The sequence below is a fragment of the Schistosoma mansoni genome, chromosome W (genome assembly GCF_000237925.1).
Source record: "Schistosoma mansoni strain Puerto Rico chromosome W, complete genome".
Classification (NCBI taxonomy): domain Eukaryota; kingdom Metazoa; phylum Platyhelminthes; class Trematoda; order Strigeidida; family Schistosomatidae; genus Schistosoma; species Schistosoma mansoni.
Window position 1 is genome coordinate 57,069,601 of NC_031502.1, and position 22,805 is coordinate 57,092,405.

Here is a 22,805-nt window from a genome sequence, read left to right on the forward strand (position 1 = left end):
AATTCGGAGTTACTGTAAAAGCAAATACATTAAATATTGTTCACCTGAATTGATACAGGGAATATAATTGTCAAACTGAATGAAAATCCACATTTGTCACATTGAGCGAAGTTTATGCTAAATCGGCACAAGAAAATATTGACCTTAAAACGTTACACTGAACGATTGTCACACCTGTTACCTTGATCGGAATTCATAATGGAAATCAGCAGGACGAAATGGCCGTCCAGTGCTTCCAGGTTTTCGATGGTGGTCTAGCTTCAATTGACTTATGATTTCAACTTTGAAAAGTACTGAAATCTCCACAAATCCCCTTCTGATTATTTAGTATTGTTTGTTTGAATCTTCCCATCGATGTGTTAGGACTGTAACTGGTCAGTCTCTTAATGGCTTATGTGCATACTGTGCGTATTGCCTCGATATAGCCTCAATTCACAAGCATGGTAAGCAAAGATGGATAATGGCTAGCAGTGGAATTCAGGACGCGCGTTTCGTCCTATTTGGGACTCGAACCCAGTACCTTTCGCTTCAAACGCCATCGCGTTATCCACTCGGCCACTGAGTCCTGATACTGGAATTTTTGAGCTAATCAATTAAACTCAACAATAGATACGCGACATGGCATTTGAAGACAGTGGAGAACAGGATTTTAAAAAGTGCCATTATGAGCAAAACAAAAGATAGGATAAGTATAGTGTACACTTATTTGTGACGTGTTATTTGTATATAAATGGGTATTGTGAAAGTTTAAAGTTTGTGGTGGGTATCTTGAATGTTCTCCAAACATTTTCCCCTTTATATTAGCAATTAGAGTCTACAGGATTAAAGTATGGAGAATAACCTTTACTCTAGTTATTGTGACGGTTGATGTCCGGAAACTGATACACTGTGTGCTACGCGCTAACCCTGCAACTGACTACATGAGCGAGAGAATATATTGGGCTACGGAATGTTGCTTTCAATGTGTCACCTTACCAAGTGTAGGGTGAATACGAATCCTACATGAAATGAGCGCTGAAGATGTTTTCCAAATACTGTAATAAATCAGCTCTAGTGATCATACTAAATAAGTGGTATATTCGAAAACTTTTAAGAGAGGTAAGCGACAACATAATTACTATAAAACTTACCAGCTTCTGTGCAAACGTTACGTAGGTCAGCTCCATTGAATCCATCAGATAGTTTAACAACTGCTTCCCAATCTGTAAAATAAATTGAGTAGGTATACACAAAAAAGATATTTAAAATCATATTGAACATTATTGTTGTAGATGTAATGTGATTACACATATTTTTACAATACACAAATAGCTAATGAACTGAAACCATTTATTTAATTGTCATATCCAATTAAAGAAAATGTGAGAGTCTTCGTGAAATTACTAACTTATTTCACCAATAAAGAAACTTAAATGTTGAACAGTTGTTTATTTATGAATGCCTTTGATCAGTCTCTTGTTGGGATATGTGCATTCTGTGCGAACTGCCTCGATATTGCCTGAAGTCACAAGCTTTATAAACAAAGATGGACAGTGGGATCCCGGACTCGCGTTTCTTTCTATTTGAGACTCGTCAGCTGGATGTACCTTCATCTCAGAGTTGATGTTTACTCTGGAATAACGCAATGGCGTTTGAAGCGAACGGTACTGGGTTCGAGTTCCCAGAGTGAACATCAATTCTGAGATGCAGGTACGTCCAGCTGAAGAGTCCCAAATAGGACGAAACGCGCGTCCTGGATTCCACTGCTACCACTACCCATCTTTGCTTATAAATAACTATATTGTTTGGGAGCGTATGATAAGTTTCAAATGTTATTAATCTGGAACAAAGCCATTGATGTCCCTACCATACTTTTCATAGTCATACGATACACCCTACTAACTGAATAAAACTTAGTTTGGTTTCTTCTTTTTTTGCTTGAATTATATTTCTACACTACATTCTATTTCCGATTTTAGAAGATGGTTATCCATATTTTGTTTTTCGACGATATTTTCTATTTTTGTTTCAATGAAGTACATTCTAATACTCTTGATTGGTGTTTCTGTGATGCTGTGTGAAATGGACGTCATATCATTTTTTTAGTTTTATTTAGAGATTTATGCAGTAAAGTTAGATTTGAAGGGGTTTTTGTGGATATTTCAGTATTTTCTTAGTTGAAATCATGAGTCAATTGAAGCTAGACCACCATGGAAAACCTGGAAGCACTGGACGGCCGTTTCGTCTTATTATGGGACTCCTCAGCAGTGCGCATCCACGATCCTGCACTTGCGAGATTCGAACCCAGGACCTACTGTGGTGTGGTCTACTTATATCCATATAAGTAGTATATGGTGTGGGTCAGACATAGAATGTATTTTGGCAGAAGACCGATGAGGAAAGAACTGAAATGAAACGCAAACGTCTGGAAAATGCATGAGCAATGGAATAAGAGAAGAAACAGTGAAGATTGAAACAATTGGTTGTTAATTTGCAAATTGACTGTTCATTGTTTGGTAATCAGAATTTATTGAGATAGTCTGTAATCTTTGCTTAAATACATTCGATTGTCCCCAACCAGTGTTTTGTTCACTACATTTGGTGTCGCTGCCAACCAGGAGGAGGAAGGGTGCTGTTCTGCGGACGCCGCTGCGGGTCTGGAGTTGAGGTGCTAGTTGGGGCAGTCTGGTGTGGAGAGTTGGCGTCGAGTGGAGTGTTCTGGCGGGGCGGCGTTGGCTGTAGCGGGTGCTGTCGACGGAGAGGAGCAGTGGGACGTGCGGCTGCTGGGCGGACAACGGATGTAGATGGCTCAGCAGGCCGGTGGAGTACGGGTGTTGAACGTCCCAGGTGCCGGGTGGATGCGGATGTTGGTGCCCCGGCAGGTCGACGGAGCTATGGAGGTCAGCGCGCCGCAGACTCGACATTCTGACGGAGAGTTTGGCACAGACTGCAGTGAAAGAAGATAGTGGCATGGCGAGCAGAACCACCGCATGAACGAATGCTTTAAAGGGGGGACGAGTGTGGTGTGGTCTACTTATATCCATATAAGTAGTATATGGTGTGGGTCAGACATAGAATGTATTTTGGCAGAAGACCGATGAGGAAAGAACTGAAATGAAACGCAAACGTCTGGAAAATGCATGAGCAATGGAATAAGAGAAGAAACAGTGAAGATTGAAACAATTGGTTGTTAATTTGCAAATTGACTGTTCATTGTTTGGTAATCAGAATTTATTGAGATAGTCTGTAATCTTTGCTTAAATACATTCGATTGTCCCCAACCAGTGTTTTGTTCACTACACTACCAGTTTTACGGCCGTTTAGAGCTTCCAGGTTTTTCATGGTGGTCTAGCTTCAATTGACTCGTGATTTCAACTATGAAAAAGTTGGATTTGCTTAAAATAGGTGTGAAGAATAACATTGGATTAAAAGTTTAAAGTGAGTTAGTAAATCAGTAACTAATGTGTGGGCGAGAATGATAATGATTGGTTGTTTGCTTAGTTAGACTTGTAGATAGTCTAACAGGCGTTAGATGAGTTTTATAAATTCTCCTATCCTTACTATCATTGATTGTTATTGGTTTTTGGTGTGGAAATATATTTACGTTCTAGTCAGGCTAATCACCTGTTCTTGATCAGAGTTGTGTTCAAATCCTGTAGAATAAACACTAGGAGGGAATCTAGTATAGATATTCGTCTAAGGCAAATTAACGTCCCATTCATGCAGACGAAGAAAACCGAGCATTACAACAGTAACTAATCTATGACCTTGAGTGTTGTCTACAGGTATGAGCTAAATAAAAACAAAATTGATATCAATGGACAACAAAGAACGTATTATAATAATCACCTAACTTACTTAGGTTCGGTATTTCACTTACGATTATCCTGTCTCGAGGTTAAACTCAGTGATATTTAAATGACAGTTAAAAAGTACCGTGTTGGTACTCCTGGAGTAATACTGTTATATCCCTTAGGAATAATGAATGGTAACTTTTGGGATTCATTTATGAACCAAAACTATGTGTATATTTTTATTGTATAATTGTTAATTAACTAAACTATTCATATTCATATCCCTCTTATTACGAGCTTTATTTTGACCTATGAACTATTATTATACGATTTACCATTCTTGAGTTATGCACTGTCTATATCCCTTATTCACAGCCACATTTCGCTAAATCTTGTACAAATGTTGTTTCCTATTTTATGGTACGATCTTGTTTGTCTGGTTAGTATATAAACCCAGTATGTTTGAAATAAATGATTCATACCGCAGAAGCTGAGATTGGTGTTCTGAACTTAACTGGCTAGGCTAGGCAGAAATCAGGACCGATAAGTACTCTAGACTGCTCGTACAGGTTTCCTCTGCCATTGGTCCGATCGATAAATCACTGCTCTCTAATTGGCGGTATTATCACGTTATATTTTAACAGGGCAAACAGGCTACAAGTGATAACAAATACCCACTTTGAAGTTTGTGTATCACAACTATACTACTTATAATTAACGGATATTGACAAGAATACCATGAGCAACTTCGTCAGTCAGTCAGTCAGCTACAACGTAGGACCAGGCACATATATGCATCGGTCCAAGTTGCCATACCTCGTTAGCACAACAAGATAAACACCGGATTCATAGTAGTTAATTTAGTGTTGGTAGTAGTATATAAATTATAGGTTGTATATAAGGATATAGTATAGGAAGGAAGAGAGATATGAAGCAATTTTAGTCTCAAGGTTTAAGGGAAGATAAAGAGTGTATACACCTACGCCATTGTGATCGATTCTGAGCCATGTCACCTAGAGTCTCCAACCATTGGTTACGATAGTCACGCGGACCCCAACCAGGTAGTCTGCATCTGCCAACATGGCTCAGACTAGAAGTTAGTGACTTCAAACACTGATGCCATGTTTTGGTTTGGCCGCCCCTAACTCTCTTCCAACCATCCCCAATACTAGTCATCATAGCGCGTCGTGGTAATCGGTGTTCAGGCATACGTAACACATGGCCCAACCATATCAGTCGATGAAGATTCATCACCTCATCAAGTGATTTACCATCGTTCCCTAATACCCTGCGTCTAACCTCACTATCACTTACCCGGTGATCCCAGCAGACGCGAGCAATATTTCTAAGGCATCTGCGGCCAAATACTAGTACCTTACGAGTATTTTCTACTCTTAATGGCCATGTTTCACAGCCGTAAAGTAGAACAGAACGAACTGATGCGCAGTATACTCGTCCCTTAATTGATAGACGGATATCTCGTCTACGCCATAGGTGACGTAAGTTGGCAAAAGCCAAACTGAGCTTTTTGAATCCGTGCAGAGATTTCGTCAGACACCAACACATTAGGGCTGATCAGACTTCCAAGATAAGTGAAGTTGTCCACGCGTTCGAATACTTCACTCCCTATCCTTAGTTCGGGTGTTGACGCAGGCCAGTCCTGGAGTAACAATTTACATTTGGATGGGGAGAAACGCATCCCAAACATCCTGGCATTATTACTGAGTTCCAACAGAAGACTCTGCATTTTGCCAGCGTCTTCACCAAACAGGACTATGTCATCTGCGTATTCTAAGTCGCTTAGTGGTCCCCCTGGTAGGAGATCAATTCCTGTAGATTCAGTCGAAGAGAGTGTTATTTGCAGCAACAGGTCTATAATGAAGTTAAACAAAAATGGGGATAGTGGACAGCCTTGACGGACACCACTTGAGGTTGTAAAATCATATGACAGTTCGCCATAAGCTCTTACTCGACTAATAGTGTTCGAGTAAAGAGCCTTCAAAAGGTTTATGTACTTCTCAGGTACACCTTTCAATGACAGACACTGCCACAGAACCTCTCGGTCTACAGAGTCAAATGCTGCTTTCAAGTCAAGAAAAACTATCATTGTCGGACGCCGATAAGCGTGTCTGTGCTCTAAAACTTGACGAATGGTGAATATGTGGTCGATACAGCCACGACCAGGTCTGAAGCCAGCCTGATTTTCTCGTGTTTGCAGTTCACGAGTCTTAGTTAGGCGCCCGATAATTATTGAGGCTAGTATTTTAGATGCTATGTTAGTCAGACTAATCCCTCTATGGTTATCGCAGGATGATTTTGGCCTCTTCTTATATATTGGGACAATCAGTGATTGTGACCAGTCGGATGGGATTACATCCGTCTCCCAGATTTTAGCCAGAATATTAGTCAACCTAATCGCTAAAATTGGACCACCATATTTAAAGACCTCTGGAGCCAATCCATCAGGACCAGCTGCTTTTCCTCGTTTCAGATTACTTATAGCCTTTTGAACTTCAAGTAGGGTCGGGGGGCCTACTTCAACGCTCCATTCAGGTTTTCTGGGAATAGTGGGTAGTTGTGCAGTAGCTGAAGGCCAGCTAAACTGCTCCTTAAAGTGTTCCGCCCATCGTTCTGAACGTTTGGGTTGAGAGCAGATAAGGGTTCCGTCTTTTTCCGAGATTGTCTCACTTACACTTGACTTCTTAATTCCGGTTTATTTTATTAGTCTGAATAGTTGCCTGGTGTTGCCTACAGCCGCTGCCTTTTCCATCTCTTTTGCTTTCGTTGCCCACCACTGCTCACGATCGTTCCTTAGACTTTTAGTTAACCTAGATCTAATTTGTTTACGCTCTTCGTCATGTTCAGAGCCTGATGGGATGAGTTTACGCGAATCCATCAGTGAAATAGACTTGGAGGAAATCCACTGGTTTTTTGGAGCCCTATGATTTAAATGACTAATAGATGTTACTGCTGTTTCCACAGCTGTTCGTATGTCTTTCCAAGCAGCATCTGGGTCAGTCTCGTTTACAGAACTGCCTAGATGTGAACTCAGTTGTTTCTGGAATTCGCATTTGGCTTTCTCGTCCTCCAGTTCAATCCTAATGGGTCTTCTTAGTGTAATTTTCCTGCGTCCATTGAGGCGCAGACAAATGCGCGCTCGTATTAAAGCGTGATCAGAGTCTAAACAAGTATTCCAATACGAGCGACAATCTTCTATTGAGCCTCTCCAACGATGACTGATGACAATATGGTCTATTTGAGTCCATCGTTGGTTTGGTGCAGGTGGTCGCCATGTTAGACGATGTCTCTCCTTATGCTTAAAATTAGTGCTTGCTAAAAATAAACGATTGTCTGAGCATAGTTGCAACAGACGATCACCATTATCGGTTCGTTGAGCCGGAATACTAAAACACCCACCTAAATGTCTTTCTGTTTGATTTAAGCTGCCTACCTGGGCATTAAAGTCACCCGCTACGACTACTATGTCTGAGCGCTTAGCTTTCTGAAGAAGCTCAGAGAGTTTTCTGTAAAAGTCATCTTTTACTTCATCATGGCTGCAGTCAGTGGGAGCGTAGGCAGAAACGACGAAAAGGCAACGACGTGTGTCCCTATCCTTCCGAGTTCTTACGGAGCCATTTAGCCGGACAGCACACAGGCGACTGTTAACGGGGATCCATTCTAGTAGTGCCTGTTCTGCCCTTGTACTTAGTGCTATGCCTACACCTGCAAGTCCACGAGAACTAGCCAACGGGTCGCCAGATACACGGAGGGTGTATTTCGTCGGCTATCCATTTTGGCGAGGTGAGGTCAAGTGAATGACCACACTAGGATCCTGTATGCGTGTTTCGGAGACACAGCATACATCAATGGTACGAGATTCTAGGGTTTTAGCTAAGGAGGCCTGTTGACCGATTTGGCATAGGGTACGTACGTTGAAGACTCCAATGTGTAGTTTGGAGCGAGGTTTTAGTAGACCTGGGACAGCGTTTCGCGCACTAGAATCGTTGGCCATGGTGATACTTGAGGAGGAAACCGAAAGAGGAAGTTTAGTGTTGAAAGTGAAGGTAGAAGGAATAGTAGGAAGTGAAGAAGGAGATTGATTATGAATACAGTGGTCTTGAGTGTTGTTAGAGGTATGAGGGCAGTTATCGCTTCCCGGTTGCCCACACCGTGGAAGGATTCTTCTAGAGGTACCTGAAAAGGAAATTGGGTTAGAAGTGGTCTTAATGACCTGAGAGCGTGACCGCAGTGTCCAAGGGACAACTGCTTGAGGTCGGTCACACACAACCTTTTTGTGGGTAGTTTTTGTGTTAGCTCCGTTCTTCAAAGGACCTTACCGCCGGAGACGGATGTCCGTGGGATAAGGCGAGGTGTGCATTTTTAGGATCGACCTTTTCTAACCCCACCCCTCCTTGTGGGAAGGCAGCATCGCTGTCATGCTGGTTGTCTGAAGGAAACACCTTACTGCTGTCACACCTCTGTACAGTCAGCAGTACGACTTCGCCTTCGGACCTTGGGTTTGCTGCTTTTAGTCTCACCGCTCTTCAACCGACCTGTCTGGCATGGTAGGACCTCGAGGAACGGTTGTTCCAGCCAGCATAGCTCGACTGCTTCATCACGATAAGCAAGCCCGACCACCACGTCAAGGTAGCAGCAACTTCGTAACCAATCAGGAAACTCTAGTTATAAGTACAGTAAGGGTAAGGAAATATATATGGATATTTATCGCATAATCTCAAATATTTTTTTATAATTTGACAAATGAAGAATTAATATAAATAATATAAGAACGAGAAAATGACACTTTACCTATTTCACCATGTTTGGCTATTGGAGCTGCATGTATCTTTAGTACATCCATTCGAGCCTGTTCATTAGGCAGAGGAATTTCTATGAAAATAAATTATGATAAAGAATATAAACTTACCAATTTTACGATCTAAACGTCCAGGTCTAAGCAGAGCCGGATCAAGGGTGTCCGGACGATTAGTTGCCATGATCATTTTAACCTGTGATCGTAAATAAAAAACAGAATAGCAAATAAGTAAAGCAGTACACCGAATGCAATTAGATCGTAGTGATAGTCGACATTCTGTAATACATCTTTATGGTTAATATTACAGTTTTTAGTCGATTAAGTTAGTAACTATCACATATCCTTAGTCAATCAACAACAGCCTATGAAACAAATTGACAAGAGGTTTAAAACACAAACAATACCAGGCCTATCTAAGTTACAAATACTTCTTATTGACATGTACTAAAGAGTATGAAACTTATGTCTAACAAATTATGATAAAGGATTTACCATATGTAGGCGAGTTTTGTTTTCCATTCCAGTATGATGAAAGTGAGAATATGTGACCAGTGGAGTTTAACTATACCGAGAGTGAAACAAGTATTGTGGTGAACGAAGAAGTCAAGTGGGGAAGACTAATTTATTTTTTAATGCAGTCATACAGTGGTTTAAGGATATGTGAAAATCATACATTAAGTACATCATTTGCGCATCTCTGGATTGTCTTTCACAAGCTTCATTGTTCCTCCATTCCTGCTGTTATCTTGATCTCTCTCAGTTTCTTTCTCTGTTCTCTTCATTACGATCTTCTTAACCTGCTCGCAAACATTTTACTTCCGGCTGGTGTTACATATGTTATGTCCCGATAAGAATAATGAATGGTAACTTTAGGATCCATTTATGGACCAGTATTATGCATACATTTTTTATCGTATAATCGCTAAATAACTAAACTATTCATATTCATGTTCCCCTTATCATGAGCTTTAATTTGAGCTATAGACTATTGTTATACGATTTACCATTCATGAATTACACCCAGTCTATTGATTACTGTTCCCCTTATTCACGGCTACATTTGGCTGAATCTTGTGCAAATGTTATTTTATGGTACGATGCGGTTTGTCTGTATGGTATATAAACTTAGTATATTTGAAATTGTAAGGACGGCTCGTCGGTAGACTCTAGGAGGCCTTAAGAAGCCCAGGAAGAGCCACAGACATTCCATCCAACCACTGCTAGGGGAATGTTCTAGAATGTCGACGTGTAGCTTCCCCATTGGATGGATCAGCATGTCCCCTATGTGCCTATTGGTTGATCGAAATGATGATTTACATTCAGCCAAAAAACTATAAATACACGAGATTTCTGTACTATATTTGACACTGATTTGGGGAATAAACTTCCTACTTACTAGTCTTTGTCTTCTCTCTTTGTGACGTTGCGGGTTCTATCGTTCAAGTAGTCCAGTAGTTCGCGGCATATTACGAATCAAGGCTCTAGATACAACAGAAATACAATGATTCATACCGCAGAGGTTGTTCTGGACTTAACTGGCTGGGCTAGACAGAAGCAGGACCGATACGTACTCTAGACTGCTCGTACTGTTTTCGTCTGTCACTGTTCCAATCGACAAAATCGCTGATCTTTGATTGGTGGTCACATCATGTCATACGTTAACAATATACTACTTATATCTGTAAACATAGGTAGCATACACCACACTATGACCTACAGCAATATTGAGAATTGACTGCAGTTTGAAATGTAAACCATTAGATGTTAACTCAGTAGCCTAGCGGTAACGCGTTTTCCATAAGCTTCTGGGTTTGATTATTGTTAGGTTAGCGAGTCAACAATGCTGAGGAACCTCATGAGAAGATAAAACAGACGTTCAATGCCCTTTGACTTTTAATGGTAAACCAAATTCCGTAGAATTCAATGTTATTTTAGATTTGGTTAAAAGATTTTCTCGGTAGTTCATGAAGAATTCGATTAAGAACACTAACTCCGGAAAATAATAACATTTGACCCACCTTTGAGAAAAATGCATATTTACCAGTGACTATAACGATTTGAACTTTAATGAAAAGTAACTTTATAATACATACATTAGAAAATAAGATAAATAGCTCTTTAGAAACGGACAATATCGACAGTTACCTGACCAAGTGCATCAAAACCATCCATTTGATTTAATAATTCCATTAAAGTACGTTGAATTTCACGATCAGCACTTGTACCTTCAGTGAAACGACGACCACCAATTGCATCAATCTCATCCATAAAAATAATGCAGGGTTGATGATCTCGTGCATAATTGAACATTTCTCGAATAAGACGAGCTGATTCACCAATATACTTATCAACAATACCACTGGATACAACCTATCAGGATTTAATTTTAAAAAATAAAGTTTCAGTTAGATTACTTGTGAATCTATTGTGTAGGAAATGTTGTGTGTTAGCTGGACTACACAACAACACAATGCCAACGTGAAAGCGCAAGATCCTGTTAATAACTCTAACTAATCTATGAGCTGTTGGAAAGACAGAGTTTTACTGCAGCTTTAGTCGAACAATTTGAGTACAGTAGAAAAAGCGTGGCTATTAACAGGGAATCCGGTGGAAACCTTGAGAACAACCCATTAAGAATTTGAGACTTGAGATACTGAAAGCAGGCAAAAATTTAAAAATGGAGATTTTAAATTTTTTAAGGATGGTTTCGGTCGAATTTCACGGAAATATGTGTTTCCCAACAGAAGAGTAATAACAAAACTTGGTGGACAAGTCCTAATTTCATTGGCTTGAATGACCAACAATAATTGTATTTTTATGTGTAACATTCTGAATATAAGCATGGCATTTTGTTGGAAATAAACTATTCTGCCGATGAGTTATATTGTCTTGGTAAGTTTATTTGGAGGCATAATGTTAACAATGCTGTCCACGGATACAGAAGGCTCGTCTAGCTTTTGCCAACTTGCATCATTTATGGCGTAGGCGAGATTTCCGTCTAGCAACAAAAGGACGGGTTCACTGCGCAGCAGTTGGTTTCGTCCTACTTTATGGCAGTGAAACATGGCCGGTATAAGTAGAGGATATTCGTAGGCTGCTAGTTTTCGATTATAGGTGTCTTCGACGCATTGCTCGTATATCCTGGGACCACCGAGTAAGTAATGTAGTTAGGAAACGGGTACTAGGTAAGGATATCAAATCGATTGATGAAGTAGTGAAACTTCATCAGCTGAGATGGCTGGGACACGTGTTACGTATGCCCAACCACCGACCGCCCCGACGTGCGATGTTTTATGGTGTAGGAGTAGGTTGGAAGAAAGCTAGGGGTGGCCAGACCAAAACGTGGCACGAATCCATGAAATCACTGACAAGTGGACTGAGCCATGTTAGTAGGTGTAGACTACCTGGTTGGGATTCGCGAGATGATAGCAATCGATGGTTAGAGACCTTGAATGACATGGCTCAAAATCGTTTGCAATGGCGAAGGTGCATCCACTCTTTGTATTCTACCAAATCCTAATCCTCTGAATTCCTCATGTCCCTATCTTTTTTCTCTTTTCAAATTTATTTCACTAGATTATACTCCTTGAATAACATCTTCGGATTACTGCTTATACTCTTACTACTTCTACCACTATGGGATTTGAATCAACAACTGCATTTCTGTGCTAATGTGGTATGGCGACTTGAATTAATGTACGTACGTACGTACGTACGTACGAAGTTCTACGTTGTCTCTGACTGACTGAACAATGCTGTCCCATAAGTAGGTATTAGTTGACCAAGTCGTATTATTTCATAATATCTACTGTTTAGTACTTTATTCATCATTCTTTTATATGAGACATTCAGCTGTAGGATGTCATAGAATGAAATGACTTATATTTATAAATAAGCAACCCAGTGGTAATAACTATAGAATGCTTATTTATCCTTTTAGGAAATTCAGCAAAATTCCATTGAGCATCACATTTATAAGTCACCCTAAACACTGTAAAGTCGAAATGAAAGGAAGTATTTAAAAAGAAATGACTGAAAATAAAAACGAGACATTTGGAGTATATTTTAACTATATACCTTCCAAACCCCTCTAATCTTTCAACTAACTACCAAAGGAGTTTCAAAACAAAAAATTGTGTTGTATACATATTCTAGTTAGGAAAAAATCAAGTAGAACGAAATTTCATTGTTTCTTTTGATAATTGGACTAAGTAAATAATATCCTAGTCACCAAAAAATAAGTGTATATAACACCATAAATATCTACAATATACAACCAAGCTTATTCCAATCCCTTACATTCACTTATGGCAGTCGTTCCATCCTATTTATTACCTCAATGCTAAAACTCTAATGCATATTTGGTTGTCAGCAGCTGATGAGAAACCACGAAATATAATGAATTCATACTATTCTGCATCAATATTTGTTCTGTCTTTATTTAAATAACACTATTTATTATTTTATTTAAACACATAAACATTGGTGCAAGGAGGCACCAAATAGATATGCGCCATGTAAATCATTCGATTTGAGTGAGGGCTTGGATACTGCTCGGGTGCCCAGACCGAATCAGCTGGTTTGCTTAGGGAGCCACACCCGGAGCCTTTGACCTAAAGTTATAGTCCACAAGGCAGTAGAGCAATGTCAAGAGATACAGTCCCATGGTAGCTGGTGACCAACAGTGGGTTCATACACCATTTGTTCCTTCGGGATCCTGGAGCCCATGTGCACCATTGGTTCGGAATGAGGGTTTTCCAACTCACCTATGTGGATCGTCCGTATCTACCAATCCGCGTAAAGCGCCGGACATTCGGTTTTCGTCCTCTCAATTTCGTAAACAACACTCCCGCCGCGAGAAGGCAGTGAGCAGGACTACCCTAGCAGTGGTTGTATGCATGAGACCATATGAGAGCATTTTCAAATGGAGAGCTGACTTTTCCCACTTTCGGCCATACCAGGGTATTTGAGGGCGAAAGTTTTACTCTTATAAATTGACCACTCGTCAGAATTTAATAGCTCAATGCAAAAAAGGTTACCCTTAAGTATAAGTGGCACAAAATCATAATACGTCCTTATGTTTTATAATGCTAAACTATTGCGAGAGATTCTTTGACCTAGAATTTGAGCATATTTACACTTATAGACGGATAATTTATAACAAGTGTACATCATACTTTAAACTAACGAGAAGATAAGAAAATAAACAATAATCATATAAACATTGGTGAGAAACTAAGAGAAACGTATTAAACTGGGGGGGGGGTAATGCTATTTTTAGCAATGAATGAGTGCATCTGTGGTAGTGTAACACAATTGTGACCATATCAAACATAGATAACGATGGCTAACCAATTAATTACTACCAGTGTGAAATTTTGGCTACCGTAGTAAGTTAGACGGAAACTAGAAGCGGCCAAGGCAAGATATGGCATTCGTGAATAAAGTCAGTGATGCAAACTAAATGGTTGGACTCCCTATGATTATAGTTATCAATAGTTTAAAACATTGAATGACTTGGTCAAAATTAACCGCAATGATGCAAATATATGCATTCACACCTTATCTAGCATCAGATCCTAAGTTTTAAAATTGTTCTGTGCTTTTTATTCCGGGAATTCATTTTTTCTCGAATCACATCCCGTCTAATCTTATTCACTATCACTGATACTTCTAATGCTTTAATATATACTTTTCCCATCTCGCTGTGCTGATATGTGAGGAAGATTTGTGCTAGGTCCGATACTGATTAAGACCGGCTGATAAATTTTTAATTAAGTTATCACAATTCCAGACGAAATAAAACGTCTCTATCTACAGAATATAATTACATGAGCTAACATTTGTATTATATCAACATAATAGAGAGTTGTTGGAGTTATTAGATAACCTAAAAGTCAAACCATGTCAAAACCATTGTTTATGTAATCATGAACTTATGTAACTTTTTTTAATATCAAGAACGTTCTGAGTCATCAATATTCAGTGACTCAACTTTAATTGCAGTAAAGTAATTTTGTTCTGTATATCCAGTTTTAACTAAGTCATCACTTAAAATAAATTAAGAATAGTAATAATCGATTCAGTTAATTCAGTTGATCGTAGTGACATAACTATTATTAGTCATGGTACACAATGCAAAACAATAGTAGAGAATCTAAAATACCTTTAAGAAGTTAACATCAAGTTGTGATGCTACTGCACGTGCTAAAAGAGTTTTCCCAGTCCCCGGTGGACCATAAAGAAGGCATCCTTTTGGAGGGGTTATACCAACTCTATGGAACAATTCTGGATTCATAAGCGGGAGTTCAATTACTTCTCTGAGTTCACGAATTTGATCAGCCAGACCACCAACTGAAGCATAAGATACAGACCCTGGGTCTTCTGCAGACATGTTATGAACTAGTGGATCGACTTCACGTGGTAGTTGGCGCATAATTGTCAATGTGGTCATGTCCAATGCAACTCTAGTACCCGGCTTTAATTTACTGCTTTGTAAACTGCGTCGACAGCCAACAACATATCGCGGTCCATTACTAGCCTTAACAATGACTAGGAAACAAAGATAGACCTCTATCAATAAAATGCATCCGACAAAATCGAAAATGGCATAAATGTTTAGTGGAACGACCGAGTGCTATGAAGTAAACTATTAAAGTACACTTACCTTTAAAATAACTTATACTACTGTACTGTGACAACGATTTATGCTTCCTACATTTAGCAAGGTTATTGATGTGAATCCTATATCATCCAATGAAAATAAAGTTACCAGGCTTCTAGATAAAAAATAGTGCGTAACATAGTGCCTGAATTTTCACAAGGTTGCATTAAACTTTTTAAATCTGTTCGAGACTAGTTTCCAACTCTAAAAAGCTATGATGGGCAGAGATTTACATTTGTCGAATTGAGTATATCTAGCGGTACTTACATTTGATAGAACTGATCGACATACACTAGTTTCCTATATGAGAAGAAATCAGCTTACACGTGCAAGCAGCGATGGAAGTATCAGTTGATTTTTTAAAAAGATCGGTTGGATTATGTTGGTTAGAATGGTTAGTTTTAAAACTTAAGAAACCGGTTACTGCCATAATAAAAACAATTAGCAACTTGAGCGGTCATACTGGCGACTGTAGAATGCGACTGATGGAATGTCAGTCAGTCAGCTACAACGTAGGACCAGGCACATTTATGCATCGGTCCAAGTTGCCATACCTCGTTAGCACAACAAGATAAACACCGGATTCATAGTAGTTAATTTAGTGGTGGTGGTAGTATATAAATTATAGGTTGTATATAAGGATATAGTATAGGAAGAAAGAAAGTTATGAAGCAATTTTAGTCTCAAGGTTTAAGGGAAGATAAAGAGTGTATACACCTACGCCATTGTGATCGATTCTGAGCCATGTCACCTAGAGTCTCCAACCATTGGTTACGATAGTCACGCGGACCCCAACCAGGTAGTCTGCATCTGCCAACATGGCTCAGACTAGAAGTTAGTGACTTCAAGCACTGATGCCATGTTTTGGTTTGGCCGCCCCTAACTCTCTTCCAACCGTCCCCAATACTAGTCATCATAGCGCGTCGTGGTAATCGGTGTTCAGGCATACGTAACACGTGGCCCAACCATCTCAGTTGATGAAGATTCATCACCTCATCAACTGATTTACCATCATTCCCTAATACCCTGCGTCTAACCTCACTATTACTTACCCGGTTATCCCAGCAGATGCGAGCAATATTTCTAAGGCATCTGTGGTCAAATACTAGTAACCTACGAGTATCTTCTACTCTTAATGGCCATGTTTCACAGCCGTAAAGTAGAACAGAGCGAACTGATGCGCAGTATACTCGTCCCTTAATTGATAGACGGATATCTCGTCTTCGCCATAGGTGACGTAGGTTGGCAAAAGCCAAACGAGCTTTTTGAATCCGTGCTGAAATTTCGTCAGACACCAACCTATTAGGGCTGATCAGACTTCCAAGATAAGTGAAGTTGTCCACGCGTTCGACTACTTCACTCCCTATCCTTAGTTCGGGTGTTGACGCAGGCCAGTCCTGGAGTAACAATTTACATTTGGATGGGGAGAAACGCATCCCAAACATCCTGGCATTATTACTCAGTTCCAACAGAAGACTCTGCATTTTGTCAGCGTCTTCACCAAACAGGACTATGTCATCTGCGTATTCTAAGTCGCTTAGTGGTTCCCCTGGTAGGAGATCAATTCCTGTAGATTCAGTCGAAGAGAGTGTTATTTGCAGCAACAGGTCTATAATGAAGTTAAACAAAAACGGGGATAGTGGACAGCCTTGACGGACACCACTTGAGGTTGTAAAATCATATGGCAGTTCGCCATAAGCTCTTACTCGACTAATAGTGTTCGAGTAAAGAGCCTTCAAAAGGTTTATGTACTTCTCAGGTACACCTTTCAATGACAGACACTGCTACAGAACCTCTTGGTCTACAGAGTCAAATGCTGCTTTCAAGTCAAGAAAAACTATCATTGTCGGACGCCGATAAGCGTGTCTGTGCTCTAAAACTTGACGAATGGTGAATATGTGGTCGATACAGCCACGACCAGGTCTGAAGCCAGCCTGATTTTCTCGTATTTGCAGTTCACGAGTCTTAGTTAGGCGCCCGATAATTATTGAGGCTAGTATTTTAGATGCTATGTTAGTCAGACTAATCCCTCTATGGTTATCACAGGATGATTTTGACCCCTTTTTATATATTGGGACAATCAGTGATCGTGACCAGTCGGATGGGATTACGTCCGTCTCCCAGATTTTAGCCAGAATATTAGTCAACCTAATCGCTAAAATTGGACCACCATATTTAAAGACCTCTGGAGCCAATCCATCTGGACCAGCTGCTCTTCCTCGTTTCAGATTACTTATAGCCTTCTGAACTTCAAGTAGGGTCGAGAGGCCTACTTCAATGTTCCATTCAGGTTTTCTGGGAATAGTGGGTAGTTGTGCAGTAGCTGAAGGCCAGCTAAACTGCTCCTTAAAGTGTTCCGCCCATCGTTCTAAACGTTTAGGTTGAGAGCAGATAAGGGTTCCGTCTTTTTCCGAGATTGTCTCACTTACACTTGACTTCTTAATTCCGGTTTCTTTAATTAGTCTAAATAGCTGCCTGGTGTTGCCTACAGCCGCTGCCTTTTCCATCTCTTTTGCTTTCGTTGCCCACCACTGCTCACGATCGTTCCTTAGACTTTTAGTTAACCTAGATCTAATTTGTTTACGCTCTTCGTCATGTTCAGAGCCTGATGGGATGAGTTTACGCGAATCCATCAGTGAAATAGACTTGGAGGAAATCCACTGGTTTTTTGGAGCCCTATGATTTAAATGACTAATAGATGTTACTGCTGTTTCCACAGCTGTTCGTATGTCTTTCCAAGCAGCATCTGGGTCAGTCTCGTTTACAGAACTGCCTAGATGTGAACTCAGTTGTTTCTGGAATTCGCATTTGGCTTTCTCGTCCTCCAGTTCAATCCTAATGGGTCTTCTTAGTGTAATTTTCCTGCGTCCATTGAGGCGCAGACAAATGCGCGCTCGTATTAAAGCGTGATCAGAGTCTAAACAAGTATTCCAATACGAGCGACAATCTTCTATTGAGCCTCTCCAACGATGACTGATGACAATATGGTCTATTTGAGTCCATCGTTGGTTTGGTGCAGGTGGTCGCCATGTTAGACGATGTCTCTCCTTATGCTTAAAATTAGTGCTTGCTAAAAATAAACGATTGTCTGAGCATAGTTGCAACAGACGATCACCATTATCGGTTCGTTGAGCCGGAATACTAAAACACCCACCTAAATGTCTTTCTGTTTGATTTAAGCTGCCTACCTGGGCATTAAAGTCACCCGCTACGACTACTATGTCTGAGCGCTTAGCTTTCTGAAGAAGCTCAGAGAGTTTTCTGTAAAAGTCATCTTTTACTTCATCATGGCTGCAGTCAGTGGAAGCGTAGGCAGAAACGACGTGTGTCCCTATCCTTCCGAGTTCTTACGGAGCCATTTAGCCGGACAGCACACAGGCGACTGTTAACGGGGATCCATTCTAGTAGTGCCTGTTCTGCCCTTGTACTTAGTGCTATGCCTACACCTGCAAGTCCACGAGAACTAGCCAACGGGTCGCCAGATACACGGAGGGTGTATTTCGTTGGCTGTCCATTTTGGCGAGGTGAGGTCAAGTGAATGACCACACTGGGATCCTGTATGCGTGTTTCGGAGACACAGCATACATCAATGGTACGAGATTCTAGGGTTTTAGCTAAGGAGGCCTGTTGACCGATTTGGCATAGGGTACGTACGTTGAAGGCTCCAATGTGTAGTTTGGAGCGAGGTTTTAGTAGACCTGGGACAGCGTTTCGCGCACTAGAATCGTTGGCCATGGTGATACTTGAGGAGGAAACCGAAAGAGGAAGTTTAGTGTTGAAAGTGAAGGTAGAAGGAATAGTAGGAAGTGAAGAAGGAGATTGATTATGAATACAGTGGTCTTGAGTGTTGTCAGAGGTATGAGGGCAGTTATCACTTCCCGGTTGCCCACACCGTGGAAGGATTATTCTAGAGGTACCTGAAAAGGAAATTGGGTTAGAAGTGGTCTTAATGACCTGAGAGCGTGACCGCAGTGTCCAAGGGACAACTGTTTGAGGTCGGTCACACACGACCTTTTTGTGGGTAGTTTTTGTGTTAGCTCCGTTCTTCAAAGGACCTTACCGCCGGAGACGGATATCCATGGGATAAGGCGAGGTGTGCATTTTTAGGGTCGACCTTTTCTAACCCCACCCCTCCTTGTGGGAAGGCAGCATCGCTGTCATGCTGGTTGTCTGAAGGAAACACCTTACTGCTGTCACACCTCTGTACAGTCAGCAGTACGACTTCGCCTTCGGACCTTGGGTTTGCTGCTTTTAGTCTCACCGCTCTTCAAACGATCTGCCTGGCATGGTAGGACCTTGAGGAACGATTGTTCCAGCCAGTATAGCTCGATTGATTCATCACGATAAGCAAGTCCGACCACAACGTCAAGGTAGCAGCAACGGTCGGGACTGATGGAATGTGATAATAGTGAGGTGTTTCCATCAGGCGAAAACTCTGTCCATGGTGACTGAGCATTGTGAGAGGTTAGAGAAACACAATTCCAAGATTAGAATCCTTTTTCCTACATAAATTCAAGTTGTGAGCCATAAAACAACTATCTCTAGAATTACAGCGCATGATAACCTCAGATAGATATACTTGGGCTTTGAGGTCACGTACGTTTTAACTCACCATCCAGTATACATTATTATACGATGCAATTAGTTGTAAAAGGTTAGTTTCGTACGTACTTCTAAAGCCTGACTATAACTTCTAATATTTATGAGTCCTTCACATTTTCCTCTGCTCTAAGTGACAATATGGTCATCAGTAATCCTGAAAATCCCTTTCGTTTTACAATCGACACTTATTATTCGAATCCATAAAATATCGATTTTGGTCTCCTGAAATTACACTGTAGATTGTATTACTTACTTACGCCTGTTAACCCTCATGGAGGAGTATAGGCCACCCACCAGTATTCTCCATCCAACCCTGTCCTGGGCAATCCTTTCCAGTTCCTTCCAGTTAACATTCATCCTTTTCATATCTGCTTCTATTTCTCGACGTAATGTGCTCTTTGGCCTTCCTCTTTCCCGCGTTCCTTCCGGATTCCAAGTTAGGAATCGCCTCGTGATGCAGTTTGGTGATTTCCTTAATGTATGTCCGATCCACTTTCAACGTCTTTTCCGAATTTCCTCTTCGGCTGTAAGCTGGTTTGTCCTATCCCATAAAACGCTGTTGCTGATATTATCCGGCCAATGAATGTTGAGTGTTTTGCGTAGACAAATGTTTATAAATACCTGCACCTTCTTGACGATGGATGTAGTGGTTCTCCACGTTTCAGCTCCGTACAGTAGGACTGTCTTGAGGTTCGTATTGAAGATTCTCGCTTTGAAATTAGTTGATAGTTGTGTTGAGTTCCATATGTTTGTCGATTGTAGAAATGCCGTCATCGCTTTGCCGTAGATTGTATATTGGAGCTTTTAATGTTCGGATGCCGTAAATATTCGGACAGTATGCTGTTACAGACCAAGTTTGGATGATCCTGATTTCCAAATATTCTGGAGGTGTTGCGTTGTTTCAGTTGAACTGCTTAGTCGTGAGGTTTCGATTGTTTTTGTAGAAAACACTAGCACATACTTAAGAGAAAAGTGCACTATTAAGAGTTACCTTCCCTATGCCAACAGTTTGTCTTTTAATAAAGAATATTGTCATCTACCTAACTTGATGACCATTTTGGCGAATTAGAGCAATGCATTTCGAAGCTTAGAAATTTAGTAGATAGTTATCATTGGTTGTAATAATTAGTTCACTAGTAACTCATGTTAAGGTGCCACAGTGCATTTAAGTTGATCCTCATATAAAACATTGTGGCGATAAAAACATTATGAAACATTATAAAATAAACAATCACATAGTACAAGCAAAACTAACGAATACTAAAGGACACAAGTCAATTGAGAACACAGCCATGGTGTCTCACCTTCCAAAAATACAACTTACCATTTACGAAGAACAAAACAGGCAAGACCACCGGTAGCGTTTATTTTGGGCTATGACTACGGTATTCAGGTAAAATGTGCCTTCAACTATACACCTATCAAGACTATCCTTCAGTAAAACCCCATACGTCACAAACTGGCATCTCCGTTTCTTTCACCCAGTTGAAGAAACGTTCATAGAATGCAACCCACTATACGAATGCGTAAAAAGGATCCCAAGTTCAATGGAAATGGTGTCACAAGATAGTGAAGCCTGTAAATTCGGACATGTAAATATTTCTGAATCTTATAATTACTTACATAGCAGTGGAACCAATATTTGGCAGATAACAATCATCTAACGCAGAAACAGCAAACTCTTGGTTATGGGAGATTGTGTTAGACAATTCCGATGCAGAAATATTTGTACAGATGCTCACATAACTATTCGGAATTATGGAATATTTTTGGAACTCATTATTGATGATGACTTTAGCCACATGATGTTGTCTTTCTCAATGTTAATTACGTAGTATACTAACAAATGCCGATTGTCGACTGACTAGGTATTACTTGAGTAACTTTACAGCAAGACGGCTGGAGCCCTTTACCTAGGTAACTTTAATCGACGCATGAATAGCATTTTCAGTAGATATCGTTATTTCATCCCTAGGTGACATGACCATACCATCGCACCAAACTATTTTACGGCTGCTTTCAATGTTGTCGACGGAGAGAAATGATGTACACACAATCCTTTAGTCACACTGTTGATTTGTAAAAACGAAGAGGTGGTTGTGTAACATAATTTACCCTGAAGCATTTACCCATTGGGCTTCAAAAGTGTTACTAGGTGCTTTGAGCACATTTCTGTTTAACAGACAGCTTGGAAGCACTATCATGTCCCAAACCAAACTCGGTTATGATACTACGAAAATGCATATTACGACTAGCCACACTATCTTTCAACTCTTTAGAAATACATTATTCGGGAAAGCAGAGTCGAAAGGACAAACGAAACATGAAAATGATTCCTAATCTACTGGTTTTGAGAATTTCGGGGTTTTCCCAAAGTTCAATGACAATTATCCCCGGAAATTTGCGCCGTTTCTCAAGATTTTCTATAGCGGCTTCCACGAAATTTCCCCAAAATAGGGAGATTGCGTTTAGCAACTATATAGAATAGAAAGCAACTTACAGTGATCATCGGTCAGCTGCTTCAAAACATCACCTACTATCTTTAATTACGAATTAAATAGAAAACAAAATAGAATACCTGGCCAACACTTTGGAGCGCTTTCAGATCATTCTCTGCTTTGTCGTACTCTTTGGAAATCGCTTTGGATTTCTCTCGAGCTAGTTTATGAGTAATAACGGAACAGAATTATTACCTTCCTTGAGTCTTGCATCTATTCCTCTATGTTCCACAAGTTTACGTCTGTAGTAACTTAGTGCTTTCTCTCTAGCACTTTCGCCCGGAACAGCAACAGTCATGACTAATGTACTGTAGCACACTTGTTAAGTTAGTCCCACTATCCGATAACTTGAAGTCCAAACATCAAGCTGTGGTGTTTGAATGAACCAATGATTCCCTTGTATGGATGACTGTTTGGTTTTTTATTCCTAATACAATACATTCGTTCGTGTT

General features: G+C 40.3%; 1 protein-coding gene and 1 non-coding gene across 2 annotated transcripts in view; both read right to left on the reverse strand.

Moving 5' to 3' along the window:
- Smp_017070 (putative 26s protease regulatory subunit S10b) overlaps nucleotides 1-22,805 on the reverse strand; it is a 23,679-nt gene extending 874 nt beyond the window's left edge. The window contains exons 1-8 of the mRNA XM_018790279.1: nucleotides 22,549-22,805; nucleotides 22,434-22,513; nucleotides 22,356-22,395; nucleotides 14,756-15,141; nucleotides 10,735-10,959; nucleotides 8,701-8,782; nucleotides 8,583-8,663; nucleotides 1,131-1,202 (exon numbers count right to left, since the gene is read on the reverse strand). Of these exons, the coding sequence (XP_018655638.1) occupies nucleotides 1,131-1,202; nucleotides 8,583-8,663; nucleotides 8,701-8,782; nucleotides 10,735-10,959; nucleotides 14,756-15,141; nucleotides 22,356-22,395; nucleotides 22,434-22,513; nucleotides 22,549-22,651 (1,069 nt within the window). The 5' untranslated portion in view covers nucleotides 22,652-22,805. The remainder of the gene's footprint in view (nucleotides 1-1,130; nucleotides 1,203-8,582; nucleotides 8,664-8,700; nucleotides 8,783-10,734; nucleotides 10,960-14,755; nucleotides 15,142-22,355; nucleotides 22,396-22,433; nucleotides 22,514-22,548) is intronic.
- Nucleotides 493-564, reverse strand: Smp_tRNA_01778_Pseudo_TTG.1.1. The gene has a single exon. It is a non-coding gene (tRNA).